Source organism: Grammomys surdaster, unplaced genomic scaffold (genome assembly GCF_004785775.1).
Source record: "Grammomys surdaster isolate TR1022 unplaced genomic scaffold, NIH_TR_1.0 224, whole genome shotgun sequence".
NCBI classification, from domain to species: Eukaryota; Metazoa; Chordata; class Mammalia; order Rodentia; family Muridae; genus Grammomys; species Grammomys surdaster.
The window spans coordinates 2,829,263-2,856,677 of NW_021604669.1; the positions used below are offsets into that span (position 1 = coordinate 2,829,263).

Below are 27,415 nucleotides of genomic sequence, written 5' to 3' on the forward strand. Positions count from 1 at the left end.
CCCCTGGTTCCTGACTCATAGGGATGTTAGATTCATGAAATTGCAATTAAATTTACATTGCACTTACATAAGTCAATGAAATATTGAAATTGAGAAAGGGATATGGGTGTGAGCCATGCCTGGACTGAGCCTGGCATATAGGTTCAGGGTGGGTTCTATATACTGGCCAGGCGCTCTGGCACCCTGGCCATGTGGCGGCCTCCCACTGAGCCTGGGGCCCTAAATTTATGGCCTGGGCTGTGCCAGTAGTCATGAGACTGGCCTAGGTCTGAATTTAGCTCTTCTTTTGGGTAGCTGTGCAGTTTCCAGAGCCTTGCATAGGATCTCTGGGCTGGAGCCTAGGGACCAGAAGTGGAAGGCCAGACCACCACCTGGTCAGCAAACAAATATGACATCCTTGGATCTTGTCAGGCTGGCCTTTGGCAAAGTCTCAAACTTCTACAGGAAATTGGCTAGAGAGTCTTTTATGTGACCCATGCAAGGTCCCTCTTGGTCCCTTCCATTGGTCATGTTTGTAGCTCAGTTCTATGAGGAGAGACTCATACTGCCGGTCACACTTCTTGGTCCTCTGTGTGCTCATCCTGAAGGCCTGCAGGATCCTGGTAGAAGTTGAGGTTGTCTTTTTGTTGAAAAGAAACATGCCTGGGTAATTAGGCAAGGAGAGTGACTTATGCTAGCTGATGCTCACTGGGAAAAATGTGTGCGTGTGCGTGTGTGTATGCATGTATGTATGTAAGTAATAACAGCTCCATTTTAATAAGCTACATATACAGCTCAGATACTCAACTCACGGACTTACTACTCTTTATTGCACAGTCTCTCTGAGCACCCACTCAAATCCTTCACTGTTCCAGGCACTGAGGAAGACAGGCCAGACACAGAGTCCCTAACTCTAAGGGTTTTAGCAGTGAGCACAGTCAGTAGGTTATCTCTTTTCTTGAAGCAAGGTTTCATTATGTAGCCTACCTACACAGTCATTGAACTTTTACTATTTCTACCTGAGCTTTCTTGGTGCTGGGATTATAGGCAAGTGCCACTAAGCCCAGTAGGTCACTTTTAGTGCACTTATGCAATGTTAAAAACAGGCTGTGTGGGAGCTTGACGAGGTTGATAGCATACTCCTTACTTGAGAAACTCGGGGACTGTTTTGCTGACATCAAAGTTGGTTTTGAAGGCTATATAGGAGTCTGTCTGGAGAGGGATCTATGTTATCTCTTAGTGACATGAAGTCAGGAAAAGAAAGCACCATGGTGTTGTAGGCAGAGTGACTTTTGAACTGGAGCAGGAGGATCATGCGCTGTGGTGACGAGCCATGTGACACATACAAGAGGCTGGGGTCAGACTGAGAAAAGTTACGTTAGGAGAAGAAGGTTTAAAGAAGGTTTAAAGCTATAAGAATCCAAATGCCCTATGTGAGGACATTCATAGGTAGGATGAGTAAGCCATTCACACACACACACACACACACGCAGAAGGAGGCCGGAGATATTTAATCTGGTAAAGAGAGACAGAGAACCTCACCCTTGGAGGGAATGCAGTGGGTCCTCTGAGACAGTGTGGGGAGCCAGATCACTGACCACAGACATGCCTCAGGCAGGGCTCCCACCTGAGGTACCCTGACCATAGCTAATGCTGTTGGAGCAGGAGTGGGAACAGAATCCCTGCCTTTTTTTCAGCAGCCTTAGCTACAGATGGTTCCAATCTACAGATGATTCTAGTTTCAGAGCCCTGTCCTGCTTTAGGGTGCTGGAATGCTGAGCTGGACTTAGTGTGTGGCAAGGTAGTGGGCTCCTGTCTTTGGGGACATTTAAGAGACATGAGTGGGTTAAGAATAGAGACAGCCGTCAGGCACCTGCTGATGGATATTGGGGAAGCCTGTGACTTTGGATGAAGTTCTCTGAGCACCATTATACTGTGGTGTAGAGTTTTCAGTATGCAATTAGATCAAAAAGGATTCCCTGCTTTCAACAGCTCCCTCTTACCAAATGCATGCCCTTAGTTTTCCCCTTCTGTGTCTTTCCACTCCTTTAGCAGCCCCCACCCCTGCCGTTGCCAAGCAACCAGGATCTGGACTAGCAATTGCTTTGCCCTCCAAGCCACAGGTGAGTCTCATCAATGTGCCCTTCTTAGAGTTGAAGTGACAGTGACGGAAAGTAGGACAGAGACTTGCTCCCCTAACACTGCAATAATGCGGTGTGTAGGCAGAACTGAGCCCAAGTCTATGTGGCTCTCTACAGACCTGTTGCTTGGTCAGCCCACTGCTATCCCAGAAAAGAGGCCCTGCCACGTGCCTTCTCATCCTCTCCCAGATAAAGGGGAGCCCCCTGGGACATCATGGAGTCCAGACCACTATTTATATGCATTGCTTCACCAGGGCAGACACTCTTAAAATACATTAAACAGAAATATCCACTGTGTCCTCACACCCCCTGTAATTTGAGCTGATCTATGAATGAACTGGGCAGAATTCCACGCTGAAAATGTGGAAGAAAGAGGCCTGGTGCTCTGACAGCCCTCAGATGCCTGAAGAATCTAATAAGCAGTAGAGAGACATTTGAATGTTCTCCTGCTGATTGAGGGGCTGGTTGGGGGCAGCTACCTTCCTACCAGGACCATGGCATTGGTAGCTCTGAAGGGTTGTGCTAGTGTGTGCAGAGGTGGGTTTTGAAGGTTGGCCTTTGGAAGGAGAGCTCAAACTTGTTCATTCTCAGAAACCATACATATCTAAATTCAGGTTTTAGTCAAAGGTGAGATAAGAGGAAGAGATTAGGCAGGGAGGGAGCTAGAGGAAGTGGGGATACCCTGGGGAGTGAAGGCAAAGCCTTAAAGAGAAGGGGGGACTGTCTGTAGCTTTGTGAGATACAGCAATATTCTGTGTTGCCTGTGCCCTAGACTACTTACTGCTGGACCCTATCTATGCTTGCGGGTTAGAGGTGTGGTCCTGCAGAGTCAACAACACAGACTCAGGGAGCAGGTGAGCTCTGTAAACACTGTTGTAATCTGTTTAATACCCTCCATCCGTGCCCCATTGGTCCCAAGAAAGCATCTCTTCTAAACAGCAGTTCCTGATTGGCTGGCATTGTCTGCATCAACAATCCTTGGTCTCTCAAGTAGTACTCAATTAGGTCCTCCTGTAGGATATGCTTTTGGGGCTGCGCATCCCTGGCGGTTTACACAGAGGCAGCCCCTCAGTTCCTACTACAATTCTGCTTCATCCAGTTAAAGTGAATGGACCCAGCATGAATCTACTTACCTTTAAAAAAGAGGGTTGGGGAAGTGCTTGACTCACAAGACTGAAAAGCTGCACCTTGGGAAAAGTTGAGTCAATGTGGCAAAGTGACAGACAGTATCTTTCTCACCTCAACATATGAGTACTCTTCTGTAGACAGATGGCTATTTACATCTCCAAACACAGGCAGCTTGCTAGGAACACACTCCCTTTCCTAGCAGGGATGGTGGAAGTCTGTGCACTTGTGTTCTTGTCATCAGATTCCAGGATCCAAGGAAACAATAAAGTCCCAGGTGACCCAGGCCTTTCTCATGCCAGCTGCTAGCCAGGGAAGTGGGTACATTCATGAGAAGCACTTTGACTGGAATAAAAGGAATTTCCCCAAAACAATAGATGGATTTTGGTGCCTGAAGGAGGAGGCAGAAAGGATCAGAGGCAACACTAGTGTGCAGAGACTCGAAGGTTGCCAGTGCAAAGGGCCTTGAGACCCAGATGTACCGTAACTGAAGCATTGAATCTTCTGTCTCAACTCAGTTAAGGGTTTAGACTTAGTATATTCTAGCTTACAAACACTATTCAGAACTGACAACTAAACACACTTTGGCTATTGTGGGTGTCAATCTCTGTTCTGGCCCAGGACCTACTTATGTGTATGCTGCCCTGTCAACCTTAATTGAATTAATGGACAAACTGTTTTAATATGATGTGGCGATTATTCTTCTCACTGTGATAAAGATACCTGGCAAAAACATCTTACGAAGCAAAGGTTTACTTTGGTTCACAGTCTGAGTAGATAGTCCAACATGGTAGGAAAGGCAGTGAACAACAGGAACCGACAAGTGGCTAGGCAGGCTGTGTCTGTGGTCAGAAAACAGAGATGAATTTTGGTGGTTAACTTCCTTCTTTCTTAATCAGTGCAGGATCCCACCCATCGATCCCACATTAGGTAGGCCTTCCTTTTCCACTTCTACCTTTCTGGAGACACCCACCCTCATAGGCTCATCTAGAGGTGTGTTGTTATGGTGACTGTAAATTCTATCACATTATCAAATCAAGATTAAACATCACACAGGAGTCCCACAACACCTTTGTTTTTGTTTATTTATTCACTTTACACCCTAATTGCAGCCCTACCCCGGCCCAGCCCCCATCTCACAACCCCTCCTCCTTTTCCCCCTCCCTTTCTCCTCTGAGAAAGGAGAGACCCCTGTTGGATATCACCCCACCCTGGCACATCAAGTCACTGTAGGACTAGGTGCATCCTCTCACACTGAGGCCAGACAAGGCTATCAGGTTAGGGGAACAGGATCTACAGGCAGGCAACAGAATTAGGGATACGTCCTGCTCTAGGTTTTGGGGGAACCCTCATGAAAACCAAGTTGCACATCTGTCTTGAGGGGATAGATCTGTGAGGGATTCCTTGTCTTATTCACCTGTCAGAACCCTCAGGTTGTTCCTGGGAGTTATTGAAAGAACATCCTGAAACAGCTGAAATTTGGGGATTTATAATGAAGCCTCTGTTACCCTTATCCTGATTTTGGGATGTTGGTCAAACCTCCTTCCTGTGCCTGGTGTCCCATATCCCATGACTTCCTCAGCACTTGGAGTTCAACAAGGACTTGCTGTTAGCCAGTTGCAGCAGGAACATTAATCTTATATTCTGAAGGGAGCTGTTTGCCCTCCCGTCTCAGGCAATGCTAGGCCATTGTTCTAACTGATTTGGTGGGGTAGGATAGTGGGTTCCTCCTTTAGTGCTCTGGATTTGTCTCCCCCCTCAATTATGTGCTGAACTCTAACTTTCAAATTGTAGGTGTCACGGTATTTGGAAATGAGGTCATTGGGAGGTACTGTGCTGTGAAGTTAGGACTCTCTTGAATGAATTAAATTTGTAAGGGTCCGAAAATTGCTGAAGGAAGACACTAGAGTCAGATAGTATACAAAAATAAAGAGCTTTTATTTTGCAGAAACATCTAGCATGTGGAGATCAAACATTCTCTAAAATTTCGACCCCAGACAAAGGCACATGGCCCTTCTATAGGGAACTGGGGGAATTCTCTAGAAGGATTAGGTAATCTACGTTTTTCATTGGTGGGTGTGAGAAGGGTCATAGGTGGTTAATAGTCTGCATTCCTATGTCATGAACACTTAGGATGAGATAGGGCTGCCCAGCACAGATGACCCATCCTGGGATAAGATATTTCTCCATTCTTGTGGTTATCTCTAGGCTATTATTTGGAAGGGGGTTTTATGATCTTGTTCTGGATTTTATGGTCTGTCCCTGGAGCTTGTGTCTTATGGCCTAGTTTCTGGGACTTAGGGTCTGTTCTTGGAGCTGGTACCTTTGTTTTCGAAATCAAGCCTCGTCCTTAAATGGAGACAAACAGGGTCCTTAAATGGAGACAAATAGGATTTATGTTGTCCTTTCAAAATTAACCTTATAAAAGACCAGAGGGGCTCCTCATGCCTTCTGCCATGTCAGACACAGGGAGGAGATAGCTATCTATGAATCAGGCAGTGACCCTCAGCAGATATCATGTCTGTTGGTACCTTGATTTGGGATTTCCAAATGCCAGTACTATAGATTTAAGCCTCTTAGTTTGTTATAGCAGCCCATATGAAATAAGACACACACTGTACTTCAGCTGTATGCTGCTAGACTGAAGATATAATCTTATTCAAATTCCATTCATTTGTTGAAGCTGTGAATATTTGAATCAAAGTGGATTGCTTTCAATAATATTTTACTGCATTGTCATTGAAGTCTGTTTTGTGGCCAATGAGCTGGACTGCAGGGACACAGCTTGACCTCAGGAGCTGGACTATGGGGACAAAGCTTGACCTCACGGACTCTGCAAGGATTCTGTTCATCAAGGGAGTTATTACATGGGCATATGCCTGCCACGGAAGAATTACAGCATATAGAGAATAGTTCCTTCCTTCTACTCTTCAACCTGGATTCTTAGTTTCCTTTCTGTTTCACACTGTTGATAAAACTCCAAACAACTATAAAAACAGAACAGGGTGAGCTAGCACCCAGATGTGATTCCCATTCACAGTGTTTTGTTTAAAAGAAAATTATTGTATGAACTTGAGATTGCAATATGTATAAATATGAGAATATGTGTATATACCATTTAATTTGGTTTATCAAACATTTTATTACATTGTTAAAAAATTGTAAATAGAAGATGAATGAAGCCTCTGCCTGCTCTGCAACATATCACCATGACACCCCACTGAGAGGACCATAGCAATCAGTCACATGGCATAAAATCCTGGAGTTCTCCATGCTAATGAGGTGTCTAGATAAGCCCCAAGTGTTCAGCCAATGTGCTTCCCTTCCTAGGCATTCCTTCCCGAAAAAGGTTTTTAATCCCTGGCTCACCTGGAATAAAGTGTATGATTTCTTATCTACCATCAAATAAAGCAATTTGCACAAGCATGGACCATCTTTTCATCAAGGATTGCCGTGAGCGGAGCTGCTTCATTGTAGAGAGCCTTACCTAAATCTCCAGGAGAAGGTCTTCTCTCTTTCAGCCCCTCCATACTCTTTGCACTCACCCAAAACCAAACCTTATTCCCCATCCAGACTCTGCCTTCCCTTTTCTACCTGGTGTGTGAACGCCCTGAGGGGAAGCACAGACTGGGGACCCTATTCCTGACTCCCAGAAGTATGCCAGTGGGTCTTAGGTACACAGGAGATTGGGAACCACAGCAATCATCCCAGACTCCACTGTTTACCACCCAGGAAAACACGGACTAAGGATGCCCATTACAGATTGTGGTCTGCCTCTACTGAATGGCAAGCTGGTGGTGATCCAGGCACTTCAGTGGCGAGGCAGGACACAGCCTAGCACCTGAGGGATAGGAGTAGGTAGCCACTCAGGGGCCACATCTTGTTTTGGTTTGGTTTGTGTTAGAGACTGTGTCTTGCTGTGTGGTCCTGACAGGTGTCAAACGTGAAAACCTTCTCTCCACACAATTTCTGAGACTACAGGTGTATACCATCATAAATGAACTACATATTCTAATTATTTGCTAATTTTTTTCATTTGTTTCAAGAGGCTTTTATTGCTCATTGAAATAATTGCATGAGTACGCCTTTAAAAATTAGTTGAAGACAGTTTGAAAATTTGCAGTGTTTTTATCCACTGAATGAGTTTTTCTATCAAATTGTAATTGTTCTGATTCTTTCTGTCACTAGCCATTTGGAGGTATATGGATAGCAGTATCATTGCTATTTTGGGCAACATTCTGTGAAAGTATGGGCTTCGTGGTTTGGACAGACAGTCATTTTGTTAGCAAGGCAGGGATATATGTTTAGCTCCTTGGACCTTGCTGATATTACAAAAACAAACACAAACAAACAAACAAAAGAACCCCAATTATTTAAAATATACATATATACCATCCTGAGTTTTCTATCATGAGAATCACTGGAAAATATTAGGCTGGGAAAGAAAACCCAACATATAGCGATACTGTGGCCTAATTCCTGAAAGTGTTGATGGCCTCAGAGATGGGGCACTGTGGTTGTCTGCATCTGAACAGATACCCCTTGCACCTTCTTCCTTCTTCACCCTCTTTACTCTTCAGAAGTATCTCCAGCTCCATCATTTGCTTTCCTGACCAAATTAGCTACCTGACTACAGCCTCTCCAATAGCTACCTCAGTGGGTCAAGCCTGAACTCACCATTCTGTTTTCTTTTGTTTTTGTTGTTGTTCTTGTTTTTCGAAACAGGGTTTCTCTGCATAGCCCTGGCTGTCCTGAAACTCACTCTGTAGACAGGCTGGCCTCGAACTCAGAAATCTGCCTGCCTCTGCCTCCCAAGTGCTGGGATTAAAGGCATGCGCCACCACTGCCAGGCTCTTATGAACTGGCTTCCAGAGGCTCAAGCTAAACATAGCTTCTCTTTTGAGTACTCTTCTCTCTATGTGTCCCTATTGTTGGCTCAGCCATTTGATACCACAGAATCCATGGCTGGGGCAGTGGCTGTCTTAGGGAACACTCTTGACATCCATCTCCTTTCTGATATGATTGTGGCTTCCTCATTGGTTCCTTTAATTTGTCGTTGTAGGTACAGTTTCTGAATTCTCATTAGTAGAAGCTATTGCCATGCAAGAAAACACGGGCAGATAAAGTCTGGGCCCTTGGTGTCTATAGAACAAGTCTCTGGGCTTCCTTTGCTCATGTGATTTCCTCACCTCTGAGTGCTTCCCCCTTCCCCCAATCCCATTTTTTTCTTTAGTCTGATCTTTTATCATTTTCTCAGCCCCTCCTCCAAACTTTTGTATTCTGCATACTGTCTGAGAAATCACAAGCAGGAGATAGTGTTTGTGAAGTAGCTATTGCCCCTCTGCTTACTCCCAGCATGTCTTCCCAGGCTCGACTACCCTTGTCCTCCTGGGCCTGACTTTGAAGCGTGTACTCTCAGTACCCATGACTTAGTATCTTCCCTAATCAGAGCAGGGATCGTATGGATACATATCACCTCATTGTTTGTCTGTCTGTACCTTTGGGGAATCAGAAACAAGGCATGTGGTGCTCTTGATATCCATTTAGAACATAATTAAGTCAGAGATGGAAGCAATACTATCACTGGTACCCTGTGGAATCAACAATGGTCTTGGTCAGGTGACTTGGCTGTGTGAATAGCCAATTGAGACTGTAATGGTACTATTCTACTTCATGAAAGCTACCATATCATTGCCATACATTATTGACTCCCCAGAACTCAAAAGTAGAGACATTATTCTCATTTTATGGATGCTACAACTAAGGATTGGAGAAAAATAGTGCAATGCCCTGGAGAGTCTCCTTGGCCTGGTGCATTTAAAGCTTCCTAGTTATGTGACGAAGCACAACATGCCTGAGAGATGTGTAGTTTACCCCAGTTGGATGCATGAAAGAGCTGTTCAAAGATGCTGAGAGACTGGTTTGCATATTCCTGGGGCAGCCTGGGATTTCAACATGGATCCTAATAGACCGACTTCATCACTTTGCGAGCTTCTACTAGACAGACCAATAGTGTCAATGACAGTTGTCCTGACATAGAGACCATCCTTAGTGTGTATGTGTTGAGGAATGAAGATATGTACCAATCCACATGGGCCTTAGTTTTAAATCTAGTGTCTTGCCTGGCTTCTGGGAGCCCTATTGGAGTGGAAATTGCTTAGACTTAATCTGCCATCTCTGACCTAACAGGAGAGTTTGCATCATATAAAGTTTAGCAAGTCTGGGCTAGGGGCTTAGAGCTGGGTTGTGTTATAAAGGAAGACACATCTCAGTGTCAGTCCTGCCACACCATGACTTTATATTCTAGCCAGATTTCTGCCCAGAACACAGCTCATCACCCAGCAACACAGCAGCAGTACTCTATGAGACCCTGGTCCCACCCTCAGCAGCATGGACTCTGCCTAGGCTGCCCTAGTAGTGTGCTGAATCTCATTTTCTTTCTCTAAATTGGTTTCTACCCAGTATTTGTCTTTCTTCTCCCTTGTCTGGGTCCCTGGATAAGGAATGTTGGTTACTATGGCAATGAGTTGGCTAGTGGAAGGAACTCAGTTCACTAAATTAATTGCTGGACTTTTGGGTAACTAATGGCAGTGCTTTGCCTCCCAGGGCCATTGGTGTGGCCTACGTCATTCCTACTTGGCCACCAGCCCTTGGAAATAGATCAAAGCCAAGCAGGAGGGAGCTGGCACAATGGTTGTCTCTACTCACTGCACTGTCACCTAAGGTGAGATGGGGAGAGTGGAGATCTTCATGAAATCTCCCATTTCTTCAGTTCTATCAGATCCCTGCTTTGCAGAAATCCCTGCCCATAACTCATGCCACCATTCTGGAATAGAGATGGTTCTCTTCTGAAATACAAGAGGACAGGAACTGCTAATTTGGTCACTGGAGAACACAGCTTGGATTCCATGCCACATTCCCCTTTGTGAATATCTAGGGAGCACTCTGCTTATTAGGGTTATTAATTTTTTCATGTCATACTATTTGGAAAAAAATGAGCAGAGAGATCCTAACTCACTCTATAAAGACAGAATTATCTGAAGATCCAAGACACACAAAAATGTTGAAACAAAGCAAGACTACAGACTAATACCGTTCACGAATATAGATATAAAACTCCTTCGTGAACCTTAGTCAATCAAATCCAACAAGGAAAAAATTATGCTCAGACACTTGGGCTTATCCCAAGTGTGCAAGGTTGGTTTAATACCACTAAGCCAATTACTTTCAGCTAAGAACCAAACAAGAAGGTACCCTTTTCCCTCAACTATCTTACTCAGAAGTCTTTCTCCAAAGACCTGCCCTTTCACTTCTGAAATCCCAATCTTCCGCTTACTGTAGATTGGGAACTGCATGGTTTGACTTGTGATTAGATTCCTTAATGTATACCTTCTCTTCCTTTGCAGTAATGTTTCTCTAGACATACTCTGGATACTGAAAGGGGCAGGATTCTGCCAGAAGATTCTTAGGTGGACTGAACTTATCCTGGGGTTGAAGTCATTAAAATTGCTGGTCTTTTGTTACTCTGTTTCTGACTCTGAAAATGAGTATGGCATGCCTATTGTTCACATAGAATGGTTGTTATGTATGAAACCTTTAGAATGGTCACCATTGTTTAGTGAGCATGACATACTATATATTGGTTAGTGGTGGGAAGAATACATCTTTGGTATCACTGAGACCTGACCCCAGGTCCACCAATGGTCATTACCAGTGGTGTGTGCTTGGGGCAGTTTCTATACTGTATACTTGCATCACCAGTAAAGTAGAGCTAATAGTGCATTGTACAAGTGTGTCACAAGAGAGTTGATAGTCAGCGTAGTTAGTTGGGAAATGGAGATGCTCACCCTGGGGGTGGAGACAGAAGCATGCAATGTCTTTATAATAGACCATGTTCATCAATGCCAGCCTTTGCCTGGGAACACTTTAGGTTCTGCGAGTGTTAGGAACAAGCAGGCCTGGGATTTATGTCTATATCTGGCTCATTCTCTCATCCTAGCTCATTTCTACTGGGTAAGGCTTTGAGCCTTCTGATGAGAGTCCCTATTTGTGACTCCTGTAAGTTATACCTCACTGTCCACAAAGCCCTGGTCAGCACAGCTCTCTCTTTATGGCACTGAGCATCTTTCAGCCTCTATATAAGGTGCTGAGATCCAGACAGTGCCCAGGCAGTGATGTCACTGTGGCATTGTGGAACCTGCTGCCCATTATTTTCCCTTAGGTCAGTGAGTCTGCCTTCATGGCCAATGGAACTCCTAGAATGTCTGCCATCTTTGGTGACCTCTTGCCAAGTCTCAGGATTACAATATTTCTAAAGGAGGACCCTGTTCTTCCCTCTGGCATACACAGGCTCTAGGAGAGTGACCATGCTGGGATGTGAGCAGATCTTGCTGGAAAATCTGACCTATGCCTAATGCCTCAAGGCAACTGAGATGACTTCTCTCTAACAGTGGGTCTCCCTGGGAAGAAGCATGGGGGCACTGCCTTCTTCCAGAGTGTTCCAGGGCAGAATCCCTTCTCTTAAAATGTCAGCTTCTAGAAGCCTTAGCATTCTATTAGCATTAAAGAAGCCCTCTGAATTCCTTACTTCATGGCCACTGGTGGCCAGTTTTGTCCTTTGCCTGCTGTATGCATGGTTCTGGGTTGCTTTCTTCTTTCATCTTGAAAGACTGTAATGAAGACAATGCACCCAGTCAGACAAACAATTCATGTTAATTTCCATATTAAACCATAGAGTGACCACCAAGCTATATTTCACCTACGCTGCATTTTCCACTTGCTGTGGAGACAACACATTCAGAAGAATTGTGATGTGACCATCTTTATATTACTTTATTTTAAAATATTTGTTTCCTATTGTATTTACTTATTTTTGACCTTAAATTTTGTTTTAGTGTTTCAGATTTTTTTACACTGTATTTTTATTCATTGTATTTCAAACATTCACTTTCCCTCAACACTTCCATCTCTTCCTACTCAACTTTAAGTTGATTTCCTCCCCCTCCTCCTTCTCCTCCTCCTCCTCCTCCTCCTCCTTCTTCTTATTACTTTTTCTCTTCCTCTTCTACTGTGCTGCTGCTTCTCATTTCCTCCTCTTTCTCCTCTTCTTCCTCTTCCTCTTCCTCCTCCTCCTCCCCCTCTTCCTCCTTCTCCTCCTCTCCCTCCTCCTCCTCTTCCTCTTCCTCTTTTTCTTCTTCATTTTTACCTTTCCCATTGAGTTCAGTTTGTGTTACTCAGCTAGTTTGGGGACTAGTGTGTGGTCATCCCACTAAGGGTCATGTCATTAAATAAATGAAGCCCCCCCCAGCAGTTGTGAAATGCTAATAACTGTGGATAACAATGTTTTCCAAGCACCACAGTGCAGATGCACACATGTACTCACAGTGACTATGACAGCATGCACAAGACACCCACAAGCTCCAGCTTGACAAGAATCCCAGTAGAGGGGCAGGGAGATGGACATGTAATTAAAATACTTGTAATGTATTATTTGACAATCTCATACATGTCTACAAGAGAATAGGTTCTCATCCATTCTCCATTCTCTCTGACTTTCCTGGTTTCCACCCTGGCACATGACATTCCAAACTTCATTCCCTCTTATTTTATTACAAGTATATTCCACTAAGTCTAGTTAGTGCTGTCCATATATGCTTGGGTGTGGGGTCATCCATTTGAGAAAAGGAAGCCTATTCTGGATATACCCTCAAAAATGACTCTCTCTCTTACAAGCTCTTAGTTGCCAATAGTTCCTCAGTAAAGGGTGTACCCTCAAGAACTCCTTCATCATCTATGTCAGAAGTTTGGCTGGCTTGGTTTTTTATGCAGGTCATATCCAGGAAAACATAGTTACTATGAGTTTATGAGTTTGGTAAACTACATCATGTTCAGAAGACTGCATTTCACAGTGCTGTTTCCTATCCTCTGTCTCTTAAAATTCTTTCTGTCTCTTCTTTCTCAATGTCATTTTGAGTCTTGGTGAAGGGTTGAAGGAACAGAATACATTTTTATATTTATTTGTTTTTTATATTTTTGAATATGTTATATAGAGGATATCTACACATCTATAATTTTTTGAAGCCATTTCATCACCGCAGAGAGAACTGTCAATCTCTTAAGTGATGACACAAATCCCTCCACATTGACTCACATTTTAGCTAATTTCTTTTTCAAAGATTTTGTAGTGTTATGCGTATGATTCTTGCACCCCCATGGTTACAGTTGTTCTAAGTGTTTTATCTTTCTTGATGTTGTTCTCCATGGGGTTTATAAAACCCCTTTTTGGATCAGTCACAAAGACAGTGCTGGAGCGCCAATTTTTCATTTCATGACTTTGATGGATTTATTGGTTCTAACGGTTTTGTGGCTTCTCTAGTATTTGTGCAGATAATATGCCGTCTCTAGATTCAGGAACTTTGAGTTCTTCTTTTCCAGATTGGATACCCTTTATTACTTTTTTTCATTCTGAATTGTTCTGGCACCGTGTTGAATAGAGTTGTGTGGCGGGGATTCTTGTATTGTTTTTGACCTTAAAGGAAAGACAGTCAACATTTTGCCTTTAAGTATGATGTTGACTGTGTGAGTTCAGATTTGGCCATTCCTATCCTGAGGAATCCCATTATTTTCCTCATTAATGGAGTGGGTGTTTGTATGTTGAAGAGATATTGGCCTGAGTCACAACATGTCAACATGCCTTTTCTTTTTTCTTTTTTATTTTTTGGTGCCAGTAGGGATCATGTATTTTTCCTTCTCTTCTTTCTATTGATATGATAATTCAGATTTTGTTCTTTGTCGAATCACGTTCCTGACATAAATTGCATTTGGTCATGGCGTTTGATACTTCAGCAACTCACACAAATAAGCCTGCTTCTCCTTTACGCCATAGATTCTTCATAAAGAAATGTATCTGCATTTCTCCTGTGTGCACTGGGAAAGATGTACATTAAGAATTCTGAAAAGTTGAAGAACATAACTTGGATGATGCCTAGTTTCCCCAGTCAGAGAAATTATCAAATTTTATGAGTCATGACAAATATGGAGTAAGGGTACATGCTACCACTTTATCCACCTGTCCACCATCTTTCCTATGTCCTCCAAAGTAGTCACTGGAAGGTTGCTGCTATTGGATTTTTCTCCACCTATGGAGATGATAGAGTATGGTTCAATCCAGAGGAGGCTTCGGTTCAAATCCCAGTCTGCCCTCTCAGCTCTCCCCAACTTAGTGACCTGGGAAAGTGGTACCTTTACTCCATCCCAGTCTCTTCCTTTCCCTCACAAAAGTGATAGAGCCTGCCTTGAGAGGCCACAGGAAATCACACCAGAGACAGAGTGTCTGACTTATGGCACATAATAAATGGTGGCTAACCATCTAAGTTCATGGCTTTCTGATGACATCGCTATTCATCTGACAAATGACTCCTGGCCACTACAAACTACAAGATAGTAAAATATGGATTGACGTTGATACTGGCCTTTGATCATCCATCCATAAAGTTAGTATTTATGGAGGTGCACAGCATTGCTTGGAACTGTCCTGGGTCCTGGGCAACAATATAGACACGGCAGACAGGTCATAAGTCATTGAAGGATGGAAGAGCTAGGGAACTTTCAGACATATTTATTTTCATGCTCCTTTCCTCCTTGACCCCTCTGATTCCCTAAGCACAGAACCATGAGTGCCCTGCTTGTTCTGTTAGGTATAGCACCTTTCCTTTTGATCCTGCATCTGCCTCTTGATGTTGTCCATGTGCCATTATTCAGACCCTGCATAGCTCAGGCACTTGTGAGGTTGCCTTCTGTGCTTTGAGACAAAGCATACCACATTGCCCTGAAGGTGGTAGAGCCCCAATTATAGAGTTAATTCACTGGTCCTAAGAGGAACCTTCCTCCACAGGAATGTTAAGTACCCTGCCACCTTCTGAGGCCAGACAATGATGTTCTTGTTTAGTGTTACCTGCCTTGTATATATTTGTTTGTCTTCCTGCTCAGCTTTCCAAACTCAACTTGGCAAAAGCTCTAGAAGTCTGACCTTTCCCCAAATATCCCCGTGATAGCCACATACACTATCCACCTGCCTGTGCTCCCATTACTCCCTGAGCTTTCTTCTTCCCATGCTCACTGTCCTGCTCTGTCCTGTCCTGGCATCTTATTAGATCTCAGAAGTCAATGAGGACTTTCCCAGGGTAACTCTGTGTGCTTTACATACCTGTCCTAGGCATGTGACAGGAGTAAGGAATATTTATAGAATGAACATACCAATGCTAAAAAAATCTATAAGCCCCCTTCTTTATACAGATGGTGACTTTACAAACAGGTTTTTAAATAGACATTTACAGGCTGGGGACATGGATCAGTGGATAACGTACTTTCTGTGCAAGCATGAGAATCTAAGTTCAGATTTCAGAACCCACAGAAAAGCTGTATACAGTGGCATGTGTCTGAAACTGCAGCACTGGGGTGTACATGTAATTTGTTTAGATAGTTTATTTGTGTTCTTTTATATCTACCATCATTCACCAACCCAATCCCTTCTAACACCCCAACACCAAGTAGGAGAGACAGAAAGTTAGAGGAGAAAGGGGGTGTGGACCTCTATATGCTACTTCCCATAGTTCCCTGGGGCAAATCGTCATCATCAGGATATCCAGAAGTCCAGTAAACTAGTAATAATAAATGAGCTAGCAGCAGTAGGGGCGTCAACAGGAGGAGCAGCCACTGCTGAATCTCTTAGGGGCTCTCCCATGTATACTCTCTAAAGAGTTCTCTGAATTAAACTGTCTGCAGCTGGAAAAGATCATGCCCCTCCCAGAGCCGGAGTGAGGCAAATAGTCAGCTCCTGTGGACAATCTGAAGCAGCCCCATATCCCACACCAAGATTAAAACAAAAACGTTTTCACATAACATACCTGGGGCTTTAAAGAAACCAAAATTCTCACTATCCTGGGGTGAGGACAGAGGTAGTAGGAACTTGAGAACTAGTCTAGCTGAAACTAGGAAACGCCCAGTCAGTGAGAGACTCTGCCTATACATACATACATACATACATACATACATACATACATACATACATACAGCACAGACCTCTGGCCTCCCTAGGTACATGCATGGGTGAGTACATCCCCAAACACAATTTAATACTCACATATGCCACAGCATATATATGTACACACACAATCCGAACAGAAGGAGAAAAGGACATTTGAATATGAAGAATGGGCAAAACCTTTGAATAGCAAACCTCATGGACCAAAGATATACATAGAAAACAAGAAACCACCTATCTATTGAATTTGAGCTGGAAAAGACTGAAGGGGAAGATTCCTCAGCGCTGCTTCTGATTATGTTTGAATAGGGGGCCACATGCTGCGAAGGGCAGAGGAAACTCTTCTGGAAAGTAATTTGGGAACTTGTGTTAGGGTCTTTATAAAATGCATAGGGCTCTCCGGGCATTTGCTATGACCACACTGTGGGAAAAACATTGTACATTCATAAGGATTAGGTACTGAAGTTTGCTCAGTAGTTTTTTAGACAAATTTATGACCCAGAGTAGGCATTACAAAGATTTAAGACCATTTGAGAAATTTGGAGTTGATGAGACTTCTTAAGATACATCCCTGGCATGGAAGGGAGAATGTTGGTGGCCTTGGCCTGGCCAAGTAGGCTTGACTTCAGGGTCCAGATCTAAGCATCCCCACAGGTAATCATAAGGCTGTCGTCTCTCCATGCTGTAGCTCTTTACCTAGACAGTGGAGGGAGGTCGTGGTACCAGCACAGAGCCTGGTCCTGTGGATTACATAAATTTCCACTGTGGAGCAGTGGAAAAGAGCACACTCACAGGAACTGGCAAGTAACCCTCCTTACTGTCAGTGTCGGACACTGGGAATATCTTTACTGTAAAGGAACTAAAGATAAGCTTTGGGTGCTGCTGTGTCCATACAGAATGGCCTGGCTGATCCTGTCTCCTGGACAACCCCAGCCTCTGTGCTCAGCTTTCCCCTGTGGCAGCTGAATTATTAACTCCCTCTTCATTCCTCCTTTGTTCCCTCCTTCCCTCTCTTCCTACCTCTTTCCCTCCTTGCTTTGCTTTCTTCTTTCACCTATCAGCATTAACTGAGTATTACTTTTTGCTGGGTTTTACACTGGTACCGGGGCTACTAAGAACTTTTCCTCACATGTAAAGAGGCCCTTTAACATCAATGGGTAGACGGTGGCAGCATGGCTCAATGTCAGACCCCATGGAATCAACCATGCTTAAAACTCATGTGGGGATATAGCCAGCTTCAACTTACCACTAATTTGACAGGGAGGTGCAGGGGTTGAGGAGGGGCTCTCCAGGTGTAAGCTTTTAGCTCTATAGAGGGTTAGAGAAGATGTAGGAAGAGTTGTGATTTGTGAGCAGAATTGGGATGATCTATCTCCCTTGAATAAATTGTGGTGATGAATTGGCATACAGCTTCTAGACCACATCGCTTTGGTGATGTGCATCTGAAAACTGATATGTTAAAATCTTGTCGTATGTTGTAGTTTGGTGAATATAGGGTCTAGGAGGAATTTTTGGCTTGAGGTTCAGGCATGTCCCTGACTTGTCCCCATCCCTACCAAAAGGCTGACTAAAATCCTGGACTCAGTATTCATAGGTATGAATCTCAGAATACTTTTCTGCTGTTTTCACTGTGGGTGATTTTGGCTCCACCATTGCTAGGAGGATAGCTGATGGTAGCAAGGTCCTTCATGGATTAGGTGACCATGCCTACCTGTAAGATGTGACTTACTGAAATCATAAAGACTTCCCCCCATCCCTTAAGCCAACCTGGAGATAGAATTCTAGGGTGGGTGGTGCAAATTTCAGAGCAACAGGATCACAGGGGTTGTCCTGGAAACTGCTAGTAACTTTGTGTCTTTGTTAGAGTTTCTATTGCAGTGACAAAGCACCATGACCAAAAAGCAAGTTGGAGAGAAAGGGTTTATTTAGCTCATGCTTCCATATTGCTGTACATAATTGAAGGAAGTCAGAACAGAAACCCAAACAGGTCAGGATCCCAGAGGCAGGGACTAATGCAGAAACCATGGAGGGGTACTGCTTACTGCCTTGTTTTACATTTGTTCATTTTGCTTTTTTATAGAACACAGGACCACCAGCCAAGGAATGGCACCACCCACAATGAACTGGGCCCACCCATTGATTACTAATTGAGAAAAATGCCTTATAGCTGGATCTCATGGAGGCATTCCCTCAACTGAGGTTCCTTTCTCTCTGATGACTCTGACTTGTGTCAAGTTGACACACAAAACCAGCCAGTACACTTTGTGTGGCTGGGACGGGCGGGCATGTCTGTTTGCCTGTGGACCCGAGGTTTAGGTTTATAGCACATGTATGTGCCTTTGTGTGTGTGTGTGTGTGTGTGTGTGTGAGAGAGAGAGAGAGAGAGAGACAGAGAGAGACAGAGAGAGACAGAGAGAGAGAGAGAGAGAGAGAGAGAGAGAGAGAGAGAGAGAGAGAGAGATGGGGGGTGCTCATTGGGAGGCAGCAGCCAACAGATCTGTTTGTCACACTGAGAAAATTGTGATGTTCACAATTTGTTCACAAACCTGAATCACACCAGTATCTTAAAAACAAATAATACACCAAACTCTGGAAATATATTCCTCTATTACTTGAAACATTAAGAAAAATTCCCTTCCATTTAAATTTGGGGGATGGGTCGCTTGGAAGATTCTTATATGCTACTTTAATCATAGGTACTGGCTGCGCATGCATACAGGATGGAAATTCTTGCCCCAGTTTGTCAACCAACCCCAAGCATGATATAGTGGTAGGTGGGCCAGGGAGGCAAGTAGATAAAATGACAGCCTATTGCAAAAAAGAAAAAAGGTCATTGTTCACTGGACACTGCTGATGGTGGCTCCCAGCCATATGGAGGGTCATGTCTGGGGGAAGAGTGGGCTGAGTTCCTCCATGGCTTTTGGTAAGTATGGCATTTTAGCAGAGGGAAACATTCTCCATAGGAGAAGGTCTGCTGCAGACATGGTATCTGTGGGAAACTCCTTGACAGCCACCATCTTGAGCCTACTGGGCTGGTGAGATCAGGGCAGCTGGTCATAATAGGTCTGTGGGTCATGCTAATTAGGGAACTGGGATGGTACTAATGAAGAGATCTGGGAAGGGCACAGCTTCGGATCACTCAGCATCCAGACCTCATCAATGACCCAGGAAAGGAACTGACCAGATTCCATGGCATCACTTTTCAGAGGTTTACACTGTTGGCTCTGGGGAGGGTGAAGCTAAGGGATGGAGCCAATGCTAGCACCTGCATGTGGGATTCCTCTCTTCTTCTGACCCTTCAGCGCTGCAGTGCTTCTCAGGGTGTGTCTTTTTCTACACAGGAAATGCTCCACTAGACTCCTGAAGTATCTCTTCCTGATCAAGATATGCCTGTCTCCAAGAGCAGGAGAGCCGTGACTATCCCCAGAGGGAATCCTTTGGCTTACCTTCTGTGGATTCTACTACTTTGGGGAGGGGATGGTGGCTGTCAGGCCCAGCGTGCAGGTGGGACATGAAATTGGAGATGGGTTGCTCAACATTCATGTGTGTGTGCAAGTGAGGGTGTGATCCTGTGAATTAGCTTGTGACTGACTGAGTATACCAGAGTGTCCGAAATGCAGCAAGTGTAGGAGCTGGCCTTCAGTTGATGTGTGTGCAAGTACCATCTGTTCAAATGAGGCCTGAGAGAGCAAAGTAATGTGTGAGCAAATGTGAGAGTGTGCTAGACTGAAAGACTGGATCTCTGCTTAAGAAATAATGTGTGTAAGAGAATATGATAGTGTGAAGAATTTATAAGAGGGGGTATTAAGAAGTTTCTTTTTTAAGGTTTATTTTTATGTGCAATGGTGTTCTGCCTGCATGTCTGTGCAAGGGTACCAAGTCCTCTGGAACTGGAGTTAGAAACCATTGTGAGATATCATGTGGGTGCTGGGAATTGAACTCAGGTCCTCTGGAAGGACAGCCAGTGCCTCTTAACCACTTAGCCATCTTTCCAGCCCTATGTAGAGGGTTTTTGTAGAGAGAGGGTGAGTGAGTGTGTAAATCTGGGTTTTGCTTTTTACTAATTTACAAACATAAGAGCCAAACATATATAATACTAAAATTAATATTTCTTTCATAGCTTTGCATGCCTCGGGTTTCCTTAGACATACCTGCAAAATTTGGATGTATACACAGAGGAGGTGGAGAGGCAGGAAAGACTCTCCCTTTAAGTACAGTACCCACAGAATGTTGGCTTCTGTTGGGAAGTGCAGCCTACACACCCAACCCCTCCCTGCTGCTGGTGGGTGGCTTCCCTTCTAGCCCACTCTTCTGGCTCCTGTGGTGCATGCACCTTAGGAACCCAGCACCAGTGATTTTTATATCAGTCATTTCCTCTGAGCGATGCTCTAGCCTCTTCATATGGCTTCATTAGTCATGCTTCTTGGATAATTCTCATATATCTCTCCCTGACTTAATGAGTTTTCTGGGCTTAAGTCACCACATCTCCAGCTGATTGACTGGTAATTCCTTGGAGAGGCCCTTGAAATGGTGCCACGGATCTCTAAGTCTCCATTTGGCAGACAAGTCCGTTCTCTCATGCTGTCGTGGGCAGCATCAGTCTTTGACTCTAGTCAACTTGATATTTCACAGAATATGTTCTTTATGACCCTCACACTTGTGTGTACCCAGGTATGGCTCTTGCTGATTTTCCAAGTCTCTCATTTTGGAGGATTCCAGACAGGCTTCTCAGTAGCTCGCCTGTGTTTGTGCAGTGCTGTGAAGCTTAGAAAACACTTTTTCTCAAACAATCTAACTACAGAATGGATGGGTAGACCCTATACTAAGGGGTTCTTTAAGGAGGAAAATTACATTAATGTTTTATTTTGTTTAATTAAAAACATCACGTAGTTTGTGTAGAATCTATTTTTAGAAAATAGAAGCATATGAAGCATTTCAGAACTCTGTATAGGCATATTTAATTACATAAACATATACATTTGATATGGTTTCTCATGGTAAGATACTCAGGGCTGTGGACTCTATGACGTCATGGAAATCCACACAACAAGCCTGGAAACTTGTTTCTCCCATTCAGTTAGGTATGGGAAAGTAGACCATAGACCACCAGGCCCGGCACATCACTAACACCCACATAAAAGCTGGATGCATAATAGAGCATGTGCAGAGGTGGGGGGAGGCAGAAAGACTATGGGAGCTCAGTCGGTCGGCAGTCAAGCCAAACCCCAGAAAACAGGTTCAGTGAGAGAGAGAGAGAGATCGATCCTGTCTCAGAACACTTCAAGAGTACTATAGAGGGAGACATCCAAAGTCCTTCTTTGGCCTCTGCATACATACTCAGTATATACAGACATGTCTGTGCTAACACACACACACACACACACACACACACACACACACACACACACACAAAATGCTATCACTTTTTAACCGAAGTTAAAGCAAAGAGCTTAGCACTTAGTAGCATCCTATGGATGCAGACCACTTAAATACTCTCACATCTCCTCAGTTGGTCCTCACTATGACTCTCTAACCTCACTTGCTGTGGGATGTCAGTAAGAGGTAGAGGAGGCAGGCGCTCCTGAGTCAAGTCTAAAGGAGGGAACTAAATCTGTAAGTTTCCCAACATTCATTCTCCCTTTACTCTTTCTCCCGTGCAGGTTGCAAAAGTGTGCAGTATGATCTGGTCTTCCTCCTGGACACGTCTTCCAGTGTGGGCAAGGAGGACTTTGAGAAGGTCCGCCAGTGGGTAGCCAACTTGGTAGACACCTTTGAGGTGGGCCCTGGCCACACCCGTGTGGGGGTTGTGCGCTACAGTGACCGGCCCACTACAGCCTTTGAACTGGGCCACTTCAGCTCCCGTGAGGAGGTGAAGGCTGCAGCGAGGCGCATCACCTACCATGGTGGTAACACGAACACTGGCGACGCACTGCGTTATATCACCAGCCGTAGCTTCTCTGCCCAGGCAGGCGGCAGGCCTGGGAATCGTGCCTTCAAGCAGGTGGCTATCCTGCTGACCGATGGCCGTAGCCAGGACTTGGTGTTGGATGCTGCAGCAGCTGCCCATGCAGCCGGCATCCGCATTTTCGCTGTTGGTGTGGGTGCAGCGTTAAAGGAGGAGCTGGATGAGATCGCTTCAGAACCCAAGTCTGCGCATGTCTTCCATGTTTCTGACTTCAATGCCATTGACAAGATCCGTGGCAAGCTGAGGCGTCGGCTTTGTGAAAGTGAGTTGCCCTGCTTCCCTGTGAAGCTCTCTCTGCACCCAAGAACATCCCTACCTGTTGCCTGAACAGGCAGCAGAGACGAGCGGCAGTGTGCCAAACTCAGAGGAGTCACAGGTGGGCATGAAGCAGAGGCAGGGCAAGTGAAGCCACCATTCCCTGGGGCTAGCAAAGCAAGGAGTAATAGCCCATACCCAGAAGAGGCTGTCATCCAGACACCCATTTGGCTTCTCCCTCCTTGAGTAGAAATGGGAAGGACTTGAAGGTTAAAAGTGACCTGTCTCCTCTTCATCTCTGGTCTGCTGACCTCCTAGAGTTTCTGAACTTTGAGGTAGAACCTATCTGTTTTAACTGTATAGAAGTTTGTTGAGATGGATACAGTTCAGGACTGGACAAGTGCTTGTTTGAGTGGCTATCTTAACCTGGCTGTGTGATACTTTAAATTTGTGAGCTCCTTTCAGTAAAGAGGTTTTTTGTTTTGTTTTGTTTTTTAGTTTTTTAATTAAAAGAATAAAATTTCAAAAGTTAAAAAATAATTAGAGGCAGACCTTCTATTAGTCCATAGCAGGTTCTCCCAGAGAGTTCCACTGAGTGATCAGGATAGAAATATGCAGCAGAATGACTCGGTGCGTTCTGCCTGGAAGAACCGAATCATCTGTATGCCCCAGGATTTGGTGACCTACTGACATCTAAGGTGACCCAGCTCTCTAACTTGTTTGCCTGGAATCTCTTGAGTGTAGTGGATAACTGGGGAAAAGCCTGGGCACTGGACGACAGCAGACGCACTGGATAGCCTCACGGCTGTCCTTGAAGTCTAACCTCCAGGATTTTAGAGGGATTATTGTGAGGACCTCCCTCACCAGAATGGAAAGTGAAAAGAGACTTTTCTTTTTCCCTAGCCTGTCTGTAGTCGTCACCTCTCACCTCTTCCTTGTGCTGATATTTGTCCTTCTTGGATAGCAACAGATGCTGTGTGAAATTCTCCTCCAGGCCCAGCAAAGGCTGTGTTTCGAGGCAGGTTAGAGGAAGAAGTGATGGCACCAGAGTCTGACTCTCTTGCTAATTACTGCAGAGGAATGAGCAGTCTCTGGCTTGGAATCCCAATGGTTCCTATGGCGGGAGACCAAGCAGCCTTTGGGACTTGGGGCAGTAGATGGGATCAATAGTGGAACAGATTGGGATGGCTTAGAGGAGTGGCTCTCCCCCTTCCTGATGCTGTGACCCTTTAATACAGTTCCTCATGTTGTGGTGACCCCTCAACCATAAAATTACTTTTGTTGTTACTTCATAGCTGTTAATTTTGCCACTGTAACAAATAGTAATTAAAGCATCTGTGTTTTCTTATGGCATTAGGCCACCTCTGCGAACAGGGCCTGCAAAACCCCAAAGGGTTGAGAACACATAGGCTTAGAGGGAACAGATCTAAGAAGGGCCATGACGTGAATCCCAGTGTGAAAAAGCATAGCTTATTCCAGAAACTGGTGTGGCTCTAGATGTTCTTACCATAGTATGGCTATCTGTGTTGTTTGTTAAGCCAGGGTTTAAAGGAAATGGGCCCTCATTGAGGCTCTATATCTGTGAGGCCTTGTGCTGATTTCTGGGGCAGTCGACCCTGTGATGGTGGATTCTTGTCTCCAGGTCAGTAAAGACATGTGAGCTATGCAGACATACAGGAAGCCAAGCTGGAGCCTCATGTGTCGGTGGAGTCATTCCTGAGAATGCATGTATAACATTCTTGAAGAAGAATAACACCATATTATTTTAAAAAATAATTTGCAGACATCAGCATTCACCCCCCCATCACTGTACATTCCAAAGTCAGGCTATAAATTGAGATATATGACTTAGATTGTTTTATTTTTAAAGCAGGTGTTCCTGTTACCTAACCGGACTGTATCCAGTCCAGTTTTTATGACAATTTTAAAAGGCATATTTGTTGGCTTGCTCATCCATGTTTGTCTGTATATGTGCATGTGTGTGCAGATGTACCCACCGTGCATGTGCAGAAGCCAAAGGAGAGCATTGGCTGACTTTTATCACTCTCTGCCTGTTTCTTTGAAGCAGTGTTTCCTGGGTTAGGCTGAAAGCCAAAAGACCCCCGTGGTGCTCCTCTGTCTGTGGCAAAGCTAAGATTTATAGACATTTGATATTTGGGTGCTGGGATTATCACTCTGGTCCTTACAGCAAAATCTCTTAGCCATCAGGCTGCCTCTGCAGCCCTGATACTTACTTACAATGATGAAATTATGGTAATTCAATGGCACAGTTAGTGAAGCTGACCCCGATTAAAGTCTTCTTCAGATCCTGGAAGTTGTTCCCAGGGTGCTTTACACAAATCTTTGAACAAGACTTAGAGGAAATATCTATTGGTCATGCTTCCCCACTAGAAATAGATCATGTTATTTCTTCTATCCACCTGGTCTAGAGAACCCCTGTTCTGTTGTGTGCTTCAGAATTTACGTGGTCATTATGTCTGTCCATTGCCCAAGATGCTGATCTTAGGATTCATCCTGCAGATATTGGCCCTGTTCTTATAGCTTCTGCCTGGGGTTAGGCAGAACATCTCTACATTTCATGCAGAGGTTGCAGGATGAGGCCCTAGTCTATCTTGAGGCCCAGTGCCTGGCAAAACACCAGCCCATGTCTAAACTTCACAACCCATGCTGATATGCTGATGCTTGATCTGTGTTTCTTTTAAAAGTTATTTGAAATATTTTTGATGTTATAATTACATCATTTCCCTCTCCCCCTCCCTCCCTCCAACCTCTGCCAGTGAACCCTACTACTCTCTATCAAATTCATAGCTTCTTTTTAGTTAGTGCTATGTGTGTGTGTGTGTGTGTGTTTAAATATATACATAAGCCTGCTCAATCCAGAGAACATTACTTGTATGTGTTTGTTTGCTTTTTTAAGGTCAAAGGTCAGGTGGCTTCACAGAATGAGTTCATATCTCATTCCTCTGTTTCCAGTCAGAGGCTGTCTACGGGGTGATGCTGCCTGGCTGCCTGCCGTGAGAAGCAGAAAGCAGGTTTGCCTGAAGGCATTCTCATGAGAGTTATGTTTGAAGGATGCAGGAGTGTGTGAATGAATGGGTGAATTGATGAGGCCGAGGAAGAGCTTTGTACAGAAAGCACTCAGCTATTTCCTGGAAGAACTGAAAAGGAGTCCTTACTCTTATCTACCCTGGCTGCTGCTTCCCTTGGCCTGGCCCTGTGGGCTGGGACCCAAGACTCCAGGTGAAGCCACTGTGCCTCCTGGGACTACGAACAGGGTACAGGGTGGAGTGGTTGGAGAAGATGCCAGCACAAGCCTGTCATTGCTCTAGAAAGTTCTGTGCCCTGCAAACTTAAGATAGGAAGAGCCCATTTCCTAGGAAGCCTGGCAATCAGTCTAGTTCACATAGGGCAGGCCTTGTGACTGCTTAGAGTTCATTGTCTAGCCCTGCAAAAGAAATAGGCTGAATATTTGAGTCTTAAATAAAATGATCTTGTTTAATATTTGGCAGTAGAGTTACTATTCCTTCTCCTTTGAGGGAGGGAGTTTTATTCCAAAGAAAAGCCATGGCGAGTTGGGGGAGGTCTCAGGAGAAGGAGAGACAGATGCAACTAGATCCAGAAGGACAAATGCTCACTAGGAGACCCTCAAGAAAATCACATAGGCCCTCCGTAGTCAGGATTCTCCAAATGCCTAAAAAGAAGTGAGATTTAAGTTAATGCTTAGCCACCCAGGGAGAAGGCAGTTTTTGTAAACACAGCTGGGAGATGAGGAGGGACTGGTCTGTTCTGGTGACAATCGAAACAAAATCCCCTTACAATCACTTCAAGTATAAACAAAGCAAAACAAAATAAAAAGGCTAACAATAACATAGTGGAAACATCTGGGAAGATCAAATCAAGGCACATCACAGAATCCAAACACCAGAAATAGTTTCTGCACATGGGCGATGTCTGTGAGTGACATTGCAGCCTGAACTGAATGGGAGCCATTCTGAGCACAGACTTCATATTGACTAAGACTGTGAATGGAAGTGATGCTGATGTCGGTAAAGCAGAATGGGGTCTGGTTGCTTGCAAAGCCTGTATTCCCTCATTTTCAGCCAGCATAGCTACTGAATGGAACAAAGGCAGCTTAAAAGGTGAGCAGGCATTTGGAGCTGCCCAGGGTGAGGGGTCTTACTGTCCCCTTTACTTTAGACACATCCAGAGAAGTGCCTCCATGTCACGGTACCAACTCACTCTTCTCTGTAGCCTGAGTGGGGTTCTCAGGAGATTCAGTCTCAGTTTCAGCTTCCTACAGTGTGTGGGGTTGAGGCTGTTCTGTGGACAGACTTAACCCAGAGCCTTGGCTATAATTAAGAGCTTTCTCTACCCTGATGGACTCTGTGGTGGCCACAGAACAATCTTTATATAGCTTATCTCCCATGTGAATGGGTCTCTGGAATTCCAGCCCGCTGCTGTGGAGGAAGCCTCCACCTACTTCTATTCTGAGGAAAGGCTGTTTGGTCCTTCTCTCCTCTGTCCTTGTAGGCAAGGAGGAGATGCTGGTCCTTGCTTTTCTTGCTGAATTGTGATGCTGGTCTGGATTTGGAGAAGGGGCTGTCCTTGTGCTCTCATGGTCCTATAACCCTCAAGATATATGCAAATCCCCTGTTTACTCTTTCATGGTTCGCTTAGCTCACTTTCACTTCCAGTGCAACTTTGATGACTGCATATCCCACTTGCCCATATGAGTAGGGATGGTATGAGCGAGGCTTTTTCCATGGGAGGAGAAGAATAAATCACTTTAGTATGCATTTGGTGTTCAAAATGTACTCTGCATTATGTTTGGTGTTTGATGCTGTCTCCTTCACCCCTTGAGGTCTGTGTGTGGCAGTAGCGCTCATTTGTCATCCAGTCACCGAGTTT

At 44.5% G+C, this 27,415-nt stretch overlaps 1 protein-coding gene across 1 annotated transcript in view; it reads left to right on the forward strand.

Moving 5' to 3' along the window:
* The window catches only part of Col22a1 (collagen type XXII alpha 1 chain), a 236,740-nt gene that overhangs the window by 4,955 nt on the left and 204,370 nt on the right, over positions 1-27,415 (forward strand). Inside the window, exons 2-3 of the mRNA XM_028773262.1 lie at positions 19,629-19,791; positions 21,948-22,514. Of these exons, the coding sequence (XP_028629095.1) occupies positions 19,674-19,791; positions 21,948-22,514 (685 nt within the window). The 5' untranslated portion in view covers positions 19,629-19,673. The remainder of the gene's footprint in view (positions 1-19,628; positions 19,792-21,947; positions 22,515-27,415) is intronic.